We start from the raw sequence: 17,710 nt of genomic DNA, 5'->3' as shown, positions 1-17,710 counted from the left end.
GACAACTTTCAGAATAAGAGAAGATATTTTCATATTATGAATCTGATAAAGGCTTGATAACTAGGATCTTTAGAGGAAACAAATTAATCAACAGAAAAATAATTAACAATCCCATGAGCAGAACCCTCTCTGATGAAGATAGATGAATGGCTAACAAAATGAAAAAATGCTTATCATCCTTAATCATCAGAGAAATGCAAAGCAAAACCACCCCAAGATACTATCTATCCCCAATAAAATTAACACACATCACAAAGTCCTAAAGTTGCAGGTGCTGCCATAGATGTGGAGAGAGGGGCACACTTACACTGTTGGTGGGACTGCAAACTAATACAGCTTCTTTGGAAAGAAGTATGAAGAATCCTCAAAGAACTCAAGTTAAATCTTCCATTTGACCCTGTAATCTCACTACTAAAGCATCTACCCAGAAAAAAAAATCCCTTTATCATAAAGACATTTGCATTAGACTTTATTACAGTTCATCTTACCATCACCAAAATGTAGAAACAACCTAAATGTCCACCTATCCAGAAATGGATTAATAAGCTGTGGTATATGTATACCATGGAATACTATTCACCCATTAAAAAAGATGGAGACTTTACGTCTTTTATATATGGAGTTGGAACACATTCTTCTTAGTAAAGTATCACAAGAAGGGAGAAGCAAGAAGCCAATGTATTCTATTCTAATTTGAAGTTAGTAGACGGTCTAAAACACACCCACATAAGAGGAAAACTCAAATCAATTCAAGGTGGGGGTCTGGGGAATGAGGGAGTGGGGAGAAGGGTGGGGGATGGGTATGCTCCCACTTAGTGGGCATAATGTTAGGGTATATGGCATACATCTTGGGGGCAGGACACAATTATAGAAGGGGCTTTACTTAACAAATGCAAGCAATATAACCTAATTCGTTGTACCCTCAAATTAACCTGAAACAATAAATAAATAAATAATTAAAGAAAAGAAATGTGTGCCTGAATACTTCACATGAGCGTCACTGGTCTTAGGCCCCATTCTTGGTGCACTCCTAGCACTCCCTGGTTTAAACCCTTGATGAAGCTTTTAAAGGGAAATGGGTTAACAGTTGTTGATTTTATTTTTCTGAAAACATTGGATGAATTCATTAGCTTAAAAACAAAAAGACTGGCAATAGTGATTTAAGAGGCAAATAATATGTTCGTCATATGTACAGGCAGCACTCTTCATTTGGTGACTGTCAGCATGGCAAGTCCTTGAAGGATTGTCCTCTGAGCAGATGGCTTAGGGGCACTAGGCTTTCTTGAACACCTTCTTTATAGCCTTGGATAGGAGGACACACCAAAGAAGACTGAAGCCCCTCTCTGGGATATAGGCCAGAGGGAGCCTGAAGCCCTTTGGTTATGTTTCCTGGTGACTACCCGATCTAGGCTGGTGTCTTCTTCCTGTGCTCATCTTTCCATGATGTTGCTCAGCCAGCAAGCTGGGGCTCTCGGCTTTTTTATAAATTTTAGATAAATTTTTTGATCAGGTGTTTAGGGAGAGGAGTTGTTTATCTTGTTTCGTTCAGTATTTCTGATGGTTGAATGAGAATAGTTGATGCCTTGAGGAAGAAGAACCATGGCTCAGATTTTAAGAATAGACAGAATTTCTCCCCATCAGAATATCCCACAGGCCTGATGACTCATAAGAAGCATATCCTAGTATTGTGTGTATGTGTGTGTATGCATTCATGTTTATTTTGTAAGGTAACCAATATGCAGAAGCATTGAAAGGATTGCAATTTTGTTACTTCTTTCTGACTAATTGATCAATCTTATATTGGTATGAATTTATACCCATATAAATTGGTCCATCTTAAATGGGACTACTTGTTTTTCCTTTTTTCATATCGGTCTCTCTTGTCCCTCCGTCCCAGGCTTCAAAGATTGAATGTAAGGAGACTCCTTAGGTCCCATGAGCAGACATTTAGGCCTCTGTTTTCTGATATCAAATCAAGCAGAAGTCTCCGTAGATAGCATTTTCACACTTTGTTTCAAATTTATATCTGTGATGCTCTTCTAAAGTACCACCAGAACTAGAAGTGACATCGTTCTGAGTCACTGAGTAACGTGGTTTGTGTTAAATCTGTAACAATGATTGGTCTACTCATGAAGATACAATGCCAAATGCACACATGCACTTAATGTAATTTAATATGATCAGCCAGAGCAGTTTTGTCTGAAAATATAGTAAGCCCTTGCTTAATTGTTCAGTGATATTTTGTTTTATTTTATTTATTTATTTTTATAGATAGTCTCGCTTTATCACTTTCAGTAGAGTGCCTTGGCATCACAGATCACAGCAACCTCCAACTCTAGGGCTTAGGTGATTCTCTTATGGTATCTGGGACTACAGGCACCCGCCACAATGCCTGGCTATTTTTTTGTTGCAGTTTGGCTGAGGCCTGGCTCAAACCCGCCATCCTTGGTATATGGGGCTGGCGCCCTACCCATTGAGTCACAGGCACTGCCCGCTCAGTGATATTTTAAAACCATGTTTAAGACTAAATAGCATTACTCGGAAGTAACTTCAGTTATTACTTGTTATAATGGAAGTGTAAGTAGAGTTCTACTTTTTAGACTTTTAAAGTGTTTTTTACAATCACTGTCAAAAATCACAATGTGACTCTTGTTTTTTTGTTTTACTTAGAGACACTTTTTTAGAAATCTTGGATCTATTCTGGCCTATGCCTTCTTGGGGACTGCTGTTTCCTGCTTCATTATTGGGTAAGTGAATTTTTGTCATATAACTAAATTAGTACATTTTCCAAAGGGATGTAATCCATATGAATCCACAGAGTCCAGTATTTTAATGTTTGTGATCATGGCAGTTAGAATTGAGAGCAACACTTTACGATATGGTAGCTATTAATTAAAATGAAATGAAATTACACCTAGTACCCAGATTTTGGTTTCTATTATCATTCTTTGGTGCAAAGAACGAGGACTCCTTTCAGAAATGGTTAATTCTAAGGCTGAGGCAAGAAATACAGAAGATGAAAATGTAGTATCTTATAATGCCAGAAAGTGAGGGAGTACTGAAGAGACAAAAGGAAAGAATATGGGGCATGTCATAGGGACATAAGAGCCAAACTGAAAGCCCCCCTAATTGCTGAAGAACAACAAAATAAATAATATGGTATTACATTATCATCTAAAATACAAAATATCCTGGAGTCTATACAGATATAATAATAAATAAATATTTAGATGAATAAGTAGATTGGGGAGAAGACATAGATCTCCTGTGCATAAGAATTCCAAATATGTACATATATCTCCTTCAAGGAGGCGGAGCTTAGTTCCTCCTCCCAGCCTCACCCCCACCTTGAGTGTGAGTTGTGCATCATGACTTCCTTCCAAAGAGTACAATATAGAAAGCAGAGAAAAAAGAGTAGCAAACATTACCACCGCCAGGTGATCGAGGTCAACATCAACAGTGGCAAGTCATGTTGATAGTATACACTCTTTATATTTGTGATGAAAAGGTTATTTTACCTCTCTGGTCTTCTACCCCAAAACATTATCTTAGTCAAACCATGAGAAAAAATCAGACATGTCCAAGTTGAGGAACATTTTATAAACCATCTGACCAGTACTCCTCAAATATGCCAAGGCCATCAAAAACGAGCAAAGTCTAAGAAACTGTCACAGCCAAGAGGAGACTAAAGAGATTTGACAACTAAATGTCATGTGGTATCCTGGAGCAGAAAAAGAGTATTAAGTAAAAACCAAGAAAATCTGAATAAGTAAGGATTTTCCTTAATTTTTAAAATATTTGTTGGAAACCTGGAGATAACCGCAGGGGCCTTTTATGCCATCAAAAAGGAGGGGTTTGGACTAACAAATGATTGAAGAGTGACAGGCTACATAACTGGCATTGGTGATGATAGGAGACAGAATGGAGAAAAGGCTGCCAGAGAAGTCTATTGCTCAGGTCGAAGACTGGTGAAAGGAAATGGAGAAAAAGGTCTAGTTCCCAGAAATGTTTAAAGGGTAGATGAAGAAGTCTTTGATAAGCAACAAAGGGCAATCAGATGTGTGTCACAGAGTTTCTGTGGAATGAAGTTGAACTTGTTAAGTGTCCTGAACAGTATTTAGCACATTGTAGGTAAGCTTTAAAGTTATACCTATTTCTTCTCAAAAAGACTCCATTCTGTTAATAGTTATTTTGCTCCTAACTTTTCCAATCCACTGTTCTAGGCATTCAAGATGCAAAAGTGGGCAATGTCATGGTCTTTGATTCCCAAGAATCTCATTATTAGAGGGTTGCCCGTAGGTACAATGAGTCAAATTCTTGGTTATTTTTGTTCTTCTAACCCCAGCATCTGCTATTGTCACTGCTGCTACCATATACACATTCCCACACGTACACACCCACCCATGAAACACATACTGGGCCTTTTAACACTCCTCATTTCTTAGCCGTGCCTTGTGGGAGGCGCCCGTAGTCCCAGCTACTTGGGAGGCTGAGGCAAGAGAATCACCTAAACCCAGGAGTAGGAGGTTGCTATGAGCTATGATGCCACAGCACTCTACCGAGGGCAATAAAGTGAGACTCTGTCTCTTTAAAAAAAAAGAATTTGAGGTTACTGTGAGCTGTGATGCCACAGCACTCTACCCAGGGTGACAACTTGAGACTGTCTTAAAAAATAATCAGTAGGATATAAGCACTTCAGTTTGTACAAATAATCAACACATTGAATCCCACAAAGGCATAAATGTATCCATGATCTATGTATATATGACTTAATTTTAAAAAAGAAATTAAATTAAAAAACCCCACTCCTCCCAATTTGTAAGCTCTCCTGTAGGAAATGTGCTCCATCCAAGCTGAAAATTTAACTTTGTGTTCTCTCTTGGACCATGTCACGTTCTCCATGGCATGGGGAGGGCTGCTGTTGGCCTGCCTAGCCCCTACAAAGAATGAGAGGCCAGATATGTCCATAGATACACTAGTGTTCCAGCAGGACATGTAGAGAAGTTTGTCTCATTTCCTTCTTTGAAATAATACCTGGCAGAGAAGGTTGGTACCTTGGATCTTTGTGCCCAACCTATTATTTTCTCTCCAGATGCACCTAGTCTATCAATTTCTGTAACATTAAATGCATTACCTTACCATCCTGTGAATTTTATACCAATTTATTATACATTATTCCAGGTTCTATCTCTTCCTTTCCCCTCTGTTAGTTGCTTAAGATGCCTTAACTTTGTTGTTAATTGAAGACCATACTTCATAGTTGCTGTTGTTGTTAGCACAACTTATTTTTTTTTTTGAGATAGAGTCTCACTATGTCACCCTGGGTAGAGTACTGTGGCGTCACAGCTCACAGCAACTTCTAACTCTGGGGCTTAAGCGATTCTCTTGCCTTAGCCTCCCAAGTAACTGGGACTATAGGCACCTGCTATAACACCCAGCTACTTTTTTTTTGTTGTTACAGTTGTCATTGTTTAGCAGACCCGGACCAGGTTCAAACCCACCTACCTCAGTGTATGTGGCCAGCACTGTAACCACTGAAGTTATGGGTGCCGAGCCATCACAACTTTTAAAAATGAAATATTCAGATGTTTCAGCAAGATGACCATTAATCACAAATCATCACTTGGTTCCCAAGTCCTATTTGCCCATGTTCCTGGTTAAGTGTCCAACCATATCAGCTTCCTGTTATTTCCATAAGTTTCCCTGGAAGTATGGTATTAGAGTACCACTCTGCTTATATGTTTGCTAGGTTACTCACTTTTTTTCTCCTTGTGACTTAGTTTATCTTACCTTTTTACAGAAATCTCATGTATGGTGTGGTGAAGCTCATGAAGATTGTGGGACAGCTCTCAGATAAATTTTACTACACAGATTGTCTCTTTTTTGGAGCAATCATCTCTGCCACTGATCCAGGTATTTGCATATTTGGCTTTATCATGATATTCCATTATTTAAATCTTAAAATGTTCAGAGCAACTATTGATTTTTGTGCAGTAGGCAGGCTGTAGTATTAACAGGGAATGGTAGAGGAAGTGACCATTAGGTGGGTCTAACATGCTTAGATAGCTTTTTTAAGAAGGGCAGGGATTTCTTTTTTTATTGTGGTAAAAATGTGTGACACAAAATTTACCATCATAACCATTTCTAAGTGTTCAGTGCTGTTAAATATATTCACATCTCTGTATAACCAATCCTCAGAACGTTTTTATCTTGTAATACCAAAACTCTGTACCCATTAAACAACAACTCCCCAGACCCACTTCCTGGCAACCACCATTCTGCTTTCTGTCTCTATGAACATTACTACTGTGGATCCATCATATAAGTAGAATCATATGGTATTTGTCCTTTTATGACTGACTTATTTCATTTAGCATGATGTCTAAAAGGTGCATCCAAGTTGTAGCATTTGTTATAATTTCCTTCCTTTTAATGCCGAATAATACTCCATTGTATGCATACACCACGTTTTGTTTATCCATTCATCTGACAATGGGAACATGGATTGTTTCCACCTGTATTTCTTTGCTTTTCATCTAAAAATGTCTAATTTGGTCGTAATTTTTATACTTAGACCGTATGCTTTCTCAGTGTGCTTTTGCTTTCTTTTAGGAAACATATTATTTGGTTTAAATAATGCCTTTTCTCAGTGGAAACACACATGAGTACCTGTACTGAATGTAATTTAATTTGTAAACTCCTTTTGTATAATGTTCCTACATGACTGCACATTGTGACATGATTTTCTATTCATAAATCTCTTGCCTTGTATTTTCTTTTTTTTATTATTAAATCATAGCTGTGTACATTAATGTGATCATGGGGCACCGTACACTGGTTTTATAGACCATTTGACACATTTTCATCACACTGGTTAACATAAGCTTCCTGGCATTTTCTTAGTTATTGTGTTAAGACATTTATACTCTACATTTACTAAGTTTCACATGAACCCTTGCAAGATGCACCGCAGGTGTAATCCCACCAATCACCCTCCCTCCTCCCTCCCCTCCCTCTCCCCCTTCCCCATATTCTTAGGTTATAACTGGGTTATATCTTTCGTGTAAAAGCCAGAAATTAGTTTCATAGTAGGGCTGAGTGCACTGGATACTTTTCCTTCCATTCTTGAGATACTTTACTAAGAAGAATATGTTCCAGCTCCATCCATGTAAACATGAAAGAGGTAAAGTCTCCATCTTTCTTTAAGGCTGCATAATATTCCATGGTCTACATATACCACAATTTATTAATGCATTGGTGGATCGATGGGCACTTGGCCTTTTTCCATGACTTAGCAATTATGAACTGGGCTGAAATAAACATTCTGGTACAAATATCTTTGTTATGATGTGATTTTTGGTCTTCTTGGTATATACCTAGAAGAGGAATTGTAGGATTGAGTGGCAGGTCTATTTTTAGATCACTAAGTGTTCTCCAGACATCTTTCCAAAAGGAATGTATTAATTTGCATTCCCAACAGCACTGTAGAAGTGTTCCCTTTTCTCCACATTCATGCCAACATCTCTGGTCTTGGGATTTTGTGATATGGGCTAATCTTACTGGAGTTAGGTGATATCGCAAAGTAGTTTTGATTTGCATTTCTCTGATGATTAAAGATGATGAGCATTTTTTCATATGTCTGTAGGCCATGTGCCTGTCTTCTTCAGAGAAGCTTCTCTTCAAGTCCCTTGCCCAGCCTGTGATGGGATCACTTGTTCTTTTCTTGCTTATATGCTTGAGTTCTCTGTGGATTCTGGTTATTAAACATTTGTCGGAGACATAACCTGCAAACATCTTCTCCCATTCTGAGGGCTGTTTGTTTGCTTTACTTACTGTGTTCTTGGCTGTGCAGAAGCTTTTTAGTTTGCTCAGGTCCCAGTAGTGTATTTTTGATGCTATTTAAATTGCCTGGGGGATCCTTCTTATAAAATACTCACCCAGACTGATTTCTTCAAGAGTTTTCCCTGCACTTTCTTCTAATATTTTTATAGTTTCATGTCTTAAGTTTAAATCTTTAATCCAGTGAGAGTCTTAGTTAATGGTGAAAGGTGTGGGTCCAGTTTCAGTCTTCTATAGGTTGCCTGCCAGTTCACCCAGCACCATTTGTTAAATAGGTTATCTTTTCCCCACTGAATGTTTTTAATTGGCTTGTCAAAGATCAAATAATGGTAAGTAGCTAGGTTCATCTCTTGGTTCTCTATTCTGTTCCAGACATCTACCTCTCTGTTTTTGTGCCAATACCATGCTGTTTTGATCACTATTGATTTATAGTATAGTCTGAGGTCTGGTAGCATGAAACCTCCTGCTTTGTTTTTATTTCTGAGTAATGTCTTGGCCATTCGAGGTTTTTTCTTATTCCATATAAAACGAAGTATTAGTTTTTCAAGATCTTTAAAGTATGACAGTGGAACTTTAATAGGGATTGCATTAAAATTGTATATTGCTTTGGGTAGTATGGGCATTTGAACAATGTTGATTCTTACTAGCCATAAGCATGGTATGTTTTCCATTTGTTAACATTTTCAGCTATTTCTTTTCTTAGAGTTTCATAGTTCTCTTTATAGAGATCTTTCATGTCCTTTGTTATATAAACTCCCAAATTTTTCATCTTCTTTGGCACTACTGTGAATGGGATAGAGTCCTTAACTGTTTCTTCAGCTTGACCATTGTTGGTATATATAAAGGGTACTGATTTGTGAATGTTGATTTTGTAACCTGAGGCAGTGCTGTATTCCTTGATCACTTCTAAGGAGTTTTTTAGTAGAATCCCTGGTGTTTTCCAGATATACAATTATATCATCTGTGAAGAGTGAAAGTTTGATCTCTTCTGACCCTATATGGATACCCTTGATCGCCCTTTCTTCCCTAATTGTGATGGCTAAAACTTCCATTACAATGTTAAAGAGAAGTGGAGACAATGTGCAGCCTTGTCTGGTTCCTGATCTGAGTGGAAATGATTTCAATTTAACTACATTCAATACGATATTGGCTGTGAATTTGCTGTGGATGTAGTTTAAGAAATGTCCCTTCTGTACCAGTTTTCTTAAGTGTTCTGATCATGAAGGGATGCTGGATATTATCAAAAACCTTTTCTGCATCAATTGAGAGAATCATATGGTCTTTGTTTTTTAGTTTATGTGCTGAATTATACTTAATACATTTACGTATATTGAACCAGCCTTGAGAACCTGGGATAAAACCGACTTGGTCATGATGTATAATTTGTTTGATGTGTTGCTGGATTCTGTTTGTTAGGATCTTGTTGAATATTTTTGCATCTATATTCATTAGTGATATTGGTCTATAATTTTCTTTACTTGTTGGGTCTTTTCCTGGTTTGGGGATCAGGGTGATGTTTGCTTGATAGAACGTGTTGGGTAGTCTTCCTTCTTTTTCTATATTTTGGAACAGTTTGAGTAATATAGGTACTAGTTCCTCTTTAAAGGTTTGATAGAATTCTGATGTGTAGCCGTCTGGTCCCAGGCTTTTCTTTTTAGGGAGATTTTGTATCGTTGATGATATTTCAGAACTTGATACTGGCCTATTCAACATTTCCACTTGATTTTGGCTAAGTCTTGGAAGGTGATGTGCTTCCAAGTATTGGTCAGTTTCCTTCAGATTTTCATATTTCTGAGAATAAAGTTTCTTGTAATATTCATTAAGGTTTTTTTTGACTTTCTGAGGAGTCTGTTGTTATTTCCTCTTTGTCATTTCTAATTGATGAGATTAGAGATTTTACTCTTTTTTTCCTGTTTAGTTTAGCCAAAGGTTTATCTATTTTATTGACCTTTTCAAAAAACCAACTTTTTGATTTATTGATCTGTTGTATAAATCTTTGGTTTTCAATTTCATTTAATTCTGCTCTAATTTTGGTTATTTCTTTTCTTCTACTGGGTTTGGGGTTGGAATGTTCTTCCTTTTCCAGTTGCTTGAGACGTCCCGTTAAGTTGTTAACTTCCTCTCTTTCCATTCTCTTGAGGAAGTCTTGCAGTGCTATAAATTTCCCTCTTAGGACTGCCTTGGCGGTATCGCAGAGGTTCTGATAATTTGGGTCTTCATTGTCGTTTTCTTCCAAAAATTTGGCAATTTCCTTCTTAATCTCATCTCTGACCCAGCTATCATTCAGAATAAGGTTATTTAACTTCCATGTTTTTGTATGAGTATGCAGATTCCTGTTGTTACTGAGTTCAACCTTTATTTCATAGTGGTCCAATAAGATGCAAGGAATAATTTGTATTCCTTTAAATTTACTGGGGTTAGACTTGTGACCTAAGATGTGATTGATTTTGGAGTATGTTCTGTGGGCTGATGAGAAGTATGTGTATTCAGTTTTGTTGGGATGAAATGTTCTGTAGATGTCTGCTAAATCCAAATGTTGGATGGTTAGGCTTAAATCTAAAATTTCTTTGCTCAGCTTCTTATTGGATGATCAGTCCAACACTGCCAAATGAGTGTTGAAATCTCCAACTATTATGGAGCTGGAGGAAATCAAGTTGCTCATGTCTGTTAGAGTTTTTCTTATAAATTGAGGCACATTCTGATTGGGTACATAAATATTAATAATTGAAATCTCATCATATTGTGTATTGCCCTTAAGAAATATGAAGTGACCATTCTCATCCTTCCTTACTTTTGTTGGTTTAAAACCTGTTGTGTCTGCAAATAGAATTGCAACATCTGCTTTTTTCTGATTACCATTTGCCTGAAATATGGATGACCATCCTTTCACCCTGAGTCTATATTTATCTTTTAAGGTAAGATGTGATTGTTGTATGCAGCAAATATCTGGCCTGGGTTTTTGTATCCAGTCAGCCAGCCTTTCCTCTTTAGAGGATGGTTTAAGCTGTTCACATTAATTGAGAATATTGATAAGTTTGGTAAAATTTTGGGTATCAAGTTTTTCGAAAGTCCCGTGGACAATTTTAATCCTTTTGCTACTGTGGAAGTTGGTTTCATCAAAAGTTTCTGAGTGCGTTTACTTTTGTGGTAGAGGATTGGGCTGGTCATTATGGAGGATAGGTCTGAGAATATCCTGAGGAGCTGGTTTGGTTATGGCCAATGTCTTCAACATGTGGATTTCATTAAAGTATTTAATTTGTCCATCATAAATGAAACTCAGTTTAGCTGTATACAGGATCCTGGGTTGAAAGTTATTTTGTTTTAGAGATTAAAATGCGATGACCACCCTCTTCTGACTTGAAAAGTTTCATCGGAGAGATCTGCAGTCATTCTAATATTCTTCCCTGTGTAGGTAATGGATTTCTTACATCTGGCTGCTTTCAGAATTTTCTCCTTCATATTAACTTTAGTGAAGTTAATTATGATATGCCTGGGGTATGCCTTATTCGGGGTAAGTCTTATTTGTGCTGGGGTTCTGAAACTGTCTGCTATCTGAATTTCAGAATCTCTTAGCATGTCTGGAAAATTCTCTTTCATAATTTCATGGAGAAGGGCCTCTGTGCCTTGCGAAGCCACTTCATTACTTTCAGGGATTCCAATGAGGCAGATATTGCCCTTCTTCAGATTATCCCAGAACTCTCTGGGAGAATGATCCGGTTTTGTTCTCCATTCCTCTTCCTCTTTGAGAGTTTGGGAGCGTTCAAAAGCTTTGTCTTCAATGTCAGAAATCCTTTCTTCTGCTTGCTCCACTCTGTTACTGAGGGATTCTGCTGTACTTTTCAGATCTTTTTGGCCTTAAATTCTTGCTTTGGTGCGTCAAATGTTTGATGGTTTTGTCTTTAAATTCGTTAAGTTCTTGAGACAACTTTTGAATTTCTCCTCGAATTTCCATTTCCGTCTTTTGAATTGCTCCTCGAATTTCTCATTACAAATTTTCCTCCATTCTATTAATCTCGTTTGCAATCCAAATTCTGAATTCAATTTCTGACATCTTGGTCAGCTGTTTATGAATGGGATCTTCAGTTACATCTTCTATATCTTTCCTTGGAGGGGTTGATCTATTCTGGTTATTCATGTTGCCAGAGTTTTTCCGCTGATTCTGCCCCATGATTATTTTACACCATTTGACTTTTCCCCTGGAGGTTTGTCTAGGACCCGTACAGTGTTACGGCCTGAAAAACTGGGGACTTGTTTGGTGTGGTAGGCCTAAGTGGCTCTGTGTTGTTTTCAGTTGGTCTCTGTACGACCCTAGTGAAACAGTTATTCTGGGTTGAAGTGTCAGCTGTGGAGAAATACCAGTAATTAAGTCACCCCACCCTCCTTGGTAATAATTGGAAAAGGAAAATCAAACCTTCCTTGAACCACACACCCAGGGCACCACTTGGATAGTCCTTGGGTGATTGGCTCGGTTCAAAAGGTCCAAATCAATTGTCTCAGTCAGCACCTGTCTCAGGTCAGAGAGTTTAAAAGGTCTCTGGCAACTAGATCGCCCGGGTCTGCTGACAACTCAAATATGACTTGCTCCAGTGCTCCGTGAAGTCAGGAGGACCCACCCAGCAAATGGATTAGTCTGAGAAGGTTGATGCCTCCTTCCCCACCTTGCAACTCTGTCACACTCAGTCACTGATAACTCCGCAGGGCTGGGACCCAGTTGCCTCCAATGATGAGATACTCTAAGGGTTTGCACCTGCCTGAATCACAAGGAAATCTATGTCTGCTCAGCCAGGCCGCTGCTCTCTGCTTCTATCCAGCAGGGGGAGGTGAGGCCTGAGAACCTCGGGTGCTTGCCCTGGCCCTGATTGATGTTACTGACAGAACAGAACAACTTTTTGGAATTTGTTTCTGTCCCTGTTTAATTCCCCTGCAGAAGAGAAGCTGTTTTGAGTTCCCAGAACCTGCACCTCTGGCCCTGTCTTTGTTCCTGCAGGTTTGTATTTGCAGCACAGTTAGCTGTCAGTTCTAGCCTCCTGCCTTCCTTTGTATAGGCTGACGATCCTCTGAGGGCTGGTTGCATTTTAGGCTCAGTAAAGCGGTACTCTGGGTCAGCCCTGCCCTGGGAGTCTACGGCACTGCGCATGTATTTTCTATTTCCCGCGCTCCACCCAGCCCAATACCGCTTCAGGCAAACCCTTTACTCACGGGGGCTGCGTTTCCATTCCAGATCTGTTCCGCAGTGGTTACCACCTGAGATGATGCTTGGCCTCCTCTCGTTGCCCGGAGAGACAGGGGCTGTGACTTTGGAATATCCGGGGGTGAGCCCTATTGTTGCCAAAAATGGCTGCTGCTCTGCACCTCGGGGCACCGCCGCTCCGGCGTGGTACCCTCTCAGCCAACTGTCCTCTCCTCACTTGTGTACCACAGAATCAGCACTGACCAGCTGCAGATCAGGCCCTGTCCACACCCCTTGAGAAATCACCCAAGAATCTGGACTCCTGGGGGACAGAACTCCAGACCTCAGAGTGAGAGCAGAGGGGAGTGCTGAGAGCTCAGAATTGCAGGTAGAGAATATATACAGTTTTATACAGTTTTATGCCTTGCAGGAGAACGTCATGGCACCCTAGTAGGGGAGGTAGGTCCAGTTTTTAGAGGGTCTGTCCTGTGGAGTGTAGGGGGAGGACCTTTGAACTCTGCTCGTTTGTTTGTGTGGCACTCCGAGCTGTTCTCATGGGGAGGGGACTCCCGTCCGCTTTGTGATGGATTTTGTACCTTTTGTTGGTATCCTTGGGGTCACAGCTTGCCTCAGCGGGTTGATGTGCGTTCTTCAACCTTCTCTCTTGGTGCAGCTCTAATCCACCAGGTTACTTGCTAAATTTCTGTCCTTTAACTCTCCTTCTGGATGGGAGCCTCTGGAGTCACCGTTGATCAAATTGCTTCCAATATTGAAACTTTCTTCCCACATTGTTGGCCATCTTGGGGGCCATTTGAGATGCACACACACAAGAGTTTGGTTTTTGTCAATCTCTTGCCTTGTATTTTCAAGTGTTAGTTGAACCAGTTCTTACAAGTGAATGATTATATACCCCTCCACCCTCATAGCTCAAAACAAACATAAAAGCTTCTCCTTTGTAAATTAAAACCTATAATTAAATCCATTTGCATAAAGTAGTTACAGATAGTCCTTTCTCTAATGTTAACTTTTAAGAGTACATCTTAGGGAAAGAAGTTATGGAGAATGAGCTGGTCCTCATGAAAAGGTTTTCTCAATGTTTATGATGACTTCTAACATTGTAGACATCTGTAAACATCTACAAACCTTAACAGATACTAAGATACCCCACTTAACCATACTCCCTTGTGGTCCTAGATCATTCTGCAAAGATAGAAATGTTCTATAATTTGCCCAGTCCATTGCGTTAGCCAGTAACCACATGTGCCTATGAAGTAGTTGATATATGGGGTAGTGTAACCGAGGAACTAAATTTAAAATTTTATTTAATGGTAAGTAATTTAAATTTAAGCAGCCACATGTGGCTAGTGGCTATCGCATTGGATAGCATAGCTCTAAACAATTGTGTGGTTCTAAAGAATCTCAATGTTCCAATGTTCTCAATGTTGACCTCTCTTACCCCTCATCTTACTGAATTATAATAAAATTCAATATTTTATTACAAGTACCCTAAGTAAATTAGTATCAAAGAAGGTAGGATGTGGAGTCACAGGTCTGGGTGTGAGTTCTAGCCCTGTCAATCATTTATCGTGTACCCTGGGTACACTTTATCCTCTGTCATCGGTTTGCTCAGCAATGAAGTAGGAATAATGGTATCTATTTCCTAAGCTATTGTAGAGATTAAATTAAACAACACATGTAAATCACAGAGCACAGCATCTGAATGCTGGTCTCAGCTCAGGCAGAGATTTGTTAGTTTTACTCACTTTTTATCAAAAATGAGTAACGGATCGTCACTTAATGCAAGAATGTTTCCAAAGAGTACCTTTAAAAGTAGCTTTATTATGTAGTATGATTCTGTCTGTGAATGTCTGTAGATGTGTATCTGTTGAGAAACAGATTCTCTCTCTTTTTTTTTTTATTAAATCATAGCTGTGTACATTAATGCAATCATGGGGTACAATGTGCTGGTTTTATATACAGTCTGAAATATTTTCATCAAACTGGTTAACATAGCCTTCACAGCACCCTCTTAGTTATTATGTTAAGACATTTATATTCTACATTTGGTAAATTTCACATATACCCTTGTGAGAAATAGATTCTTTATGAGTCTGAGAACATTGTTTAGTCTGCCTGAAATATGTATATTACTAATTATTCTCATCTATAACTTTATTACTGACTTCTTTCTAGTATTGACAACATGTAAAGGGAGGTTAGTGTAACATAAAGATTACTGATATTGGTGAGATACAGTGGCTCACCTATAATCCCAGTACTTTGGGAGGCCAAGGTGGGAGGATCACTTCAGGCCAGGAGTTCAAGACCAGCCTGAGTTAACATAGCAAGACCCTGTCTCTAAAAAACAAAAGATAAAAAAAGAAAATTAGCCATGTATGGTGGCACACACCTATAGTCCAAGCTACTTGGGAGAGACAAGAGGATTGCTTGAATCCAGGAGTTTGAGGCTTCAGTGAATTAAGATTATGTCACTGAACTCCAGCCTGGTAACAGAGTGAGACCCCATGTCTTAAAAAATTTTTTTTTTTAAAGATTACTGATACTGTTTTTTGAGCTATTAGTGTTGCTTCATTTAATAGAATAGAAATACTTGTTTTTTTTCAGATTATCTTTGTAATTGTTTACTTAACTTTAATGTGCCTGTGCTATGGTAGAATATAACAGAAGGCATTACCACGCTACACCATTTTTATGTGGTCTGTGCAGATTGGCACAGCAAGGGCTTTATATAAATGAAAGTTCTAGAAAATTGAAAGTTTAGAGTTATTAAACATTAGATCATTAACCGCTTTTTTAATGGAAATCTTCCTGAAATGTAGAATGCTTTTGTAAATTAGAAGTTCTTTACTAGCCTCTTAAAAATCTGTTGTTTGAAAAGTTGGGTCCTAAAAGAGAAACTTAAGTGCAGAGTTTAGCGGGGATAAGAAAAGCAGATTGACTTCCAGTGCCTGGTGCATCAAAAAAAATTCTGGGATTGGGACAGAGAGTGGCATGGACTGATATGAAAGAATAAAAGGTCCATCCTTTTATTGCTGTACTTGGCTCAAACACCAATCTTTTGTTTTCTGGTTGAAGGTGACACAGTATTTGTGGGGTGGTGTGGGCTGCTCTGTGACAGGGAGCCCTCTCCATTCTGTGGTCATGTGTCATGGGTGCCATGTACCATCTTTGTCAGCTGTTGCTTTAGATGGATCCACAGTTGAGAAAAGAAAACTTAAGTGCCTTCCTAGGCAGTGACCAGAGAACGCAAGTGCTGTTTCCTCCTGTGAACCATTATGAAATGATTATAATTTTAATTTTGTTATTTTTATGCCCCTTGAATTAATCAAATTTCAAAGTCTAGGATCTGTATTTTCTAAGATTAATCCTCTAGTTGCATCACTAGGATGGTCAATCTTTTTCCTTTTTTAGACAAGGTCTTACTCTGTAGAGCCCAGCCTAGAGCACAGTGGCACTATCATAGCTCACTGTAGCCCGGAATGCCTGGGATCTTAGAATCCTCTCACTCTAACCTCCCAAGTAGCTGGGAGTACAGGTATATGCCACTAACCTGGCTGACTAAAGAAAAAGATAATTAGATTTGGGATTTTTTTTTTTATTCTGAAAACTTTCTTTTTTTTTTCCTTTTATTAAGTCGTGTGCACGTAGATCACGAATACATTTGTGTGTTTGTGGGGTACAGTGCGTTATTTTTTATACAATTTGGAGTGCTTACATCAAACCAATCAACATAGCTTTCACCTCATTTACTTAATTATTGTGCTAAGATAGATTTGGGATCTTGCTGTGTTGCCCAGGATGTTCTCAACCTGCTGGCCTCAACTGATCCTCCTGCCTCAGCCTCCCAAAGAGCTGGGATTGCAGGTGTGAGCTAACCATGCCCAACTATACACTGGTCAATCTTTTGTTTATCATTTGAGACTAGTTCAAATATGCTACCACCCCAGTCATTCTTCCTAGACTCCATTATCTACTACCCTTAACTCTCTAAGTCTATTGTGTACATAGCAATGTGTGCTACTCTGTACTAAGTGCTGTCAAGTGCAAAGCGCTCTTTAGAACATGGATGATGTGTTCAAGAAAAGTTAGTTGAATGAACAGATTTAGGTTCTTGATTTTCCCTTCCTCTTATTTCTGCCATTTTTTGATTTTTCCCACTGACTGTACCAATGGCCTTCACTTGGTTAATTGTGATTTCCCAGTCTACATCCGTTGGAAACAGCTGTTGTGAGCTGTTTGCTCTGATTTCAAGGGTTCTGCTGTACGTGGGGGTGGGGGTGCAGTCAGTTTAATCTCTCCCTTTAGAAGTCACTTACTCAGTCCCAGTCTGTCATCCCTCCTTGTGGCCAGGCCCATACTTGCTCAGGAGGGGCCCAGCAGATTTCCTGACCTGTTTTATAAGGTGATGGGCAGAGAGAATGAGAAGTTGAAATTCATACCAGTGCTGTGTAAGTATTCATTGTTATTAGTATCAATTAGTAGCATGACTAAATGAGTTAGCTCTATATTACTTTTGCCATTGGTAAATACGGTAGTATATCAGGAAGGCTGTGTTTAAAAGTCAGAAGGCCTTTGGGAAGTCATGTAGCCCAGACCCTCACTTTACTAAATCCTTAGACTTTGCTGTGTGCTGAGCTCTCCTAGCCAGTTGGTGGCTGTGTTGGATGTCTTCTGCTTGTC

The 17,710-nt window shown here is 39.0% G+C and overlaps 1 protein-coding gene across 2 annotated transcripts in view; it reads left to right on the top strand.

Moving 5' to 3' along the window:
- SLC9A7 (solute carrier family 9 member A7) overlaps nucleotides 1–17,710 on the top strand; it is a 224,368-nt gene that overhangs the window by 130,668 nt on the left and 75,990 nt on the right. For both annotated transcript variants that reach the window (XM_053579245.1, XM_053579246.1), the window contains exons 4-5: nucleotides 2,671–2,747; nucleotides 5,801–5,913. In XM_053579245.1, coding sequence (XP_053435220.1) covers nucleotides 2,671–2,747; nucleotides 5,801–5,913 — 190 coding nt within the window. The remainder of the gene's footprint in view (nucleotides 1–2,670; nucleotides 2,748–5,800; nucleotides 5,914–17,710) is intronic.

This window comes from Nycticebus coucang, chromosome X (assembly GCF_027406575.1).
Source record: "Nycticebus coucang isolate mNycCou1 chromosome X, mNycCou1.pri, whole genome shotgun sequence".
Classification (NCBI taxonomy): domain Eukaryota; kingdom Metazoa; phylum Chordata; class Mammalia; order Primates; family Lorisidae; genus Nycticebus; species Nycticebus coucang.
Note: the sequence above shows the minus strand (reverse complement) of the source record. Positions and strands in the feature narration are given on the sequence as shown.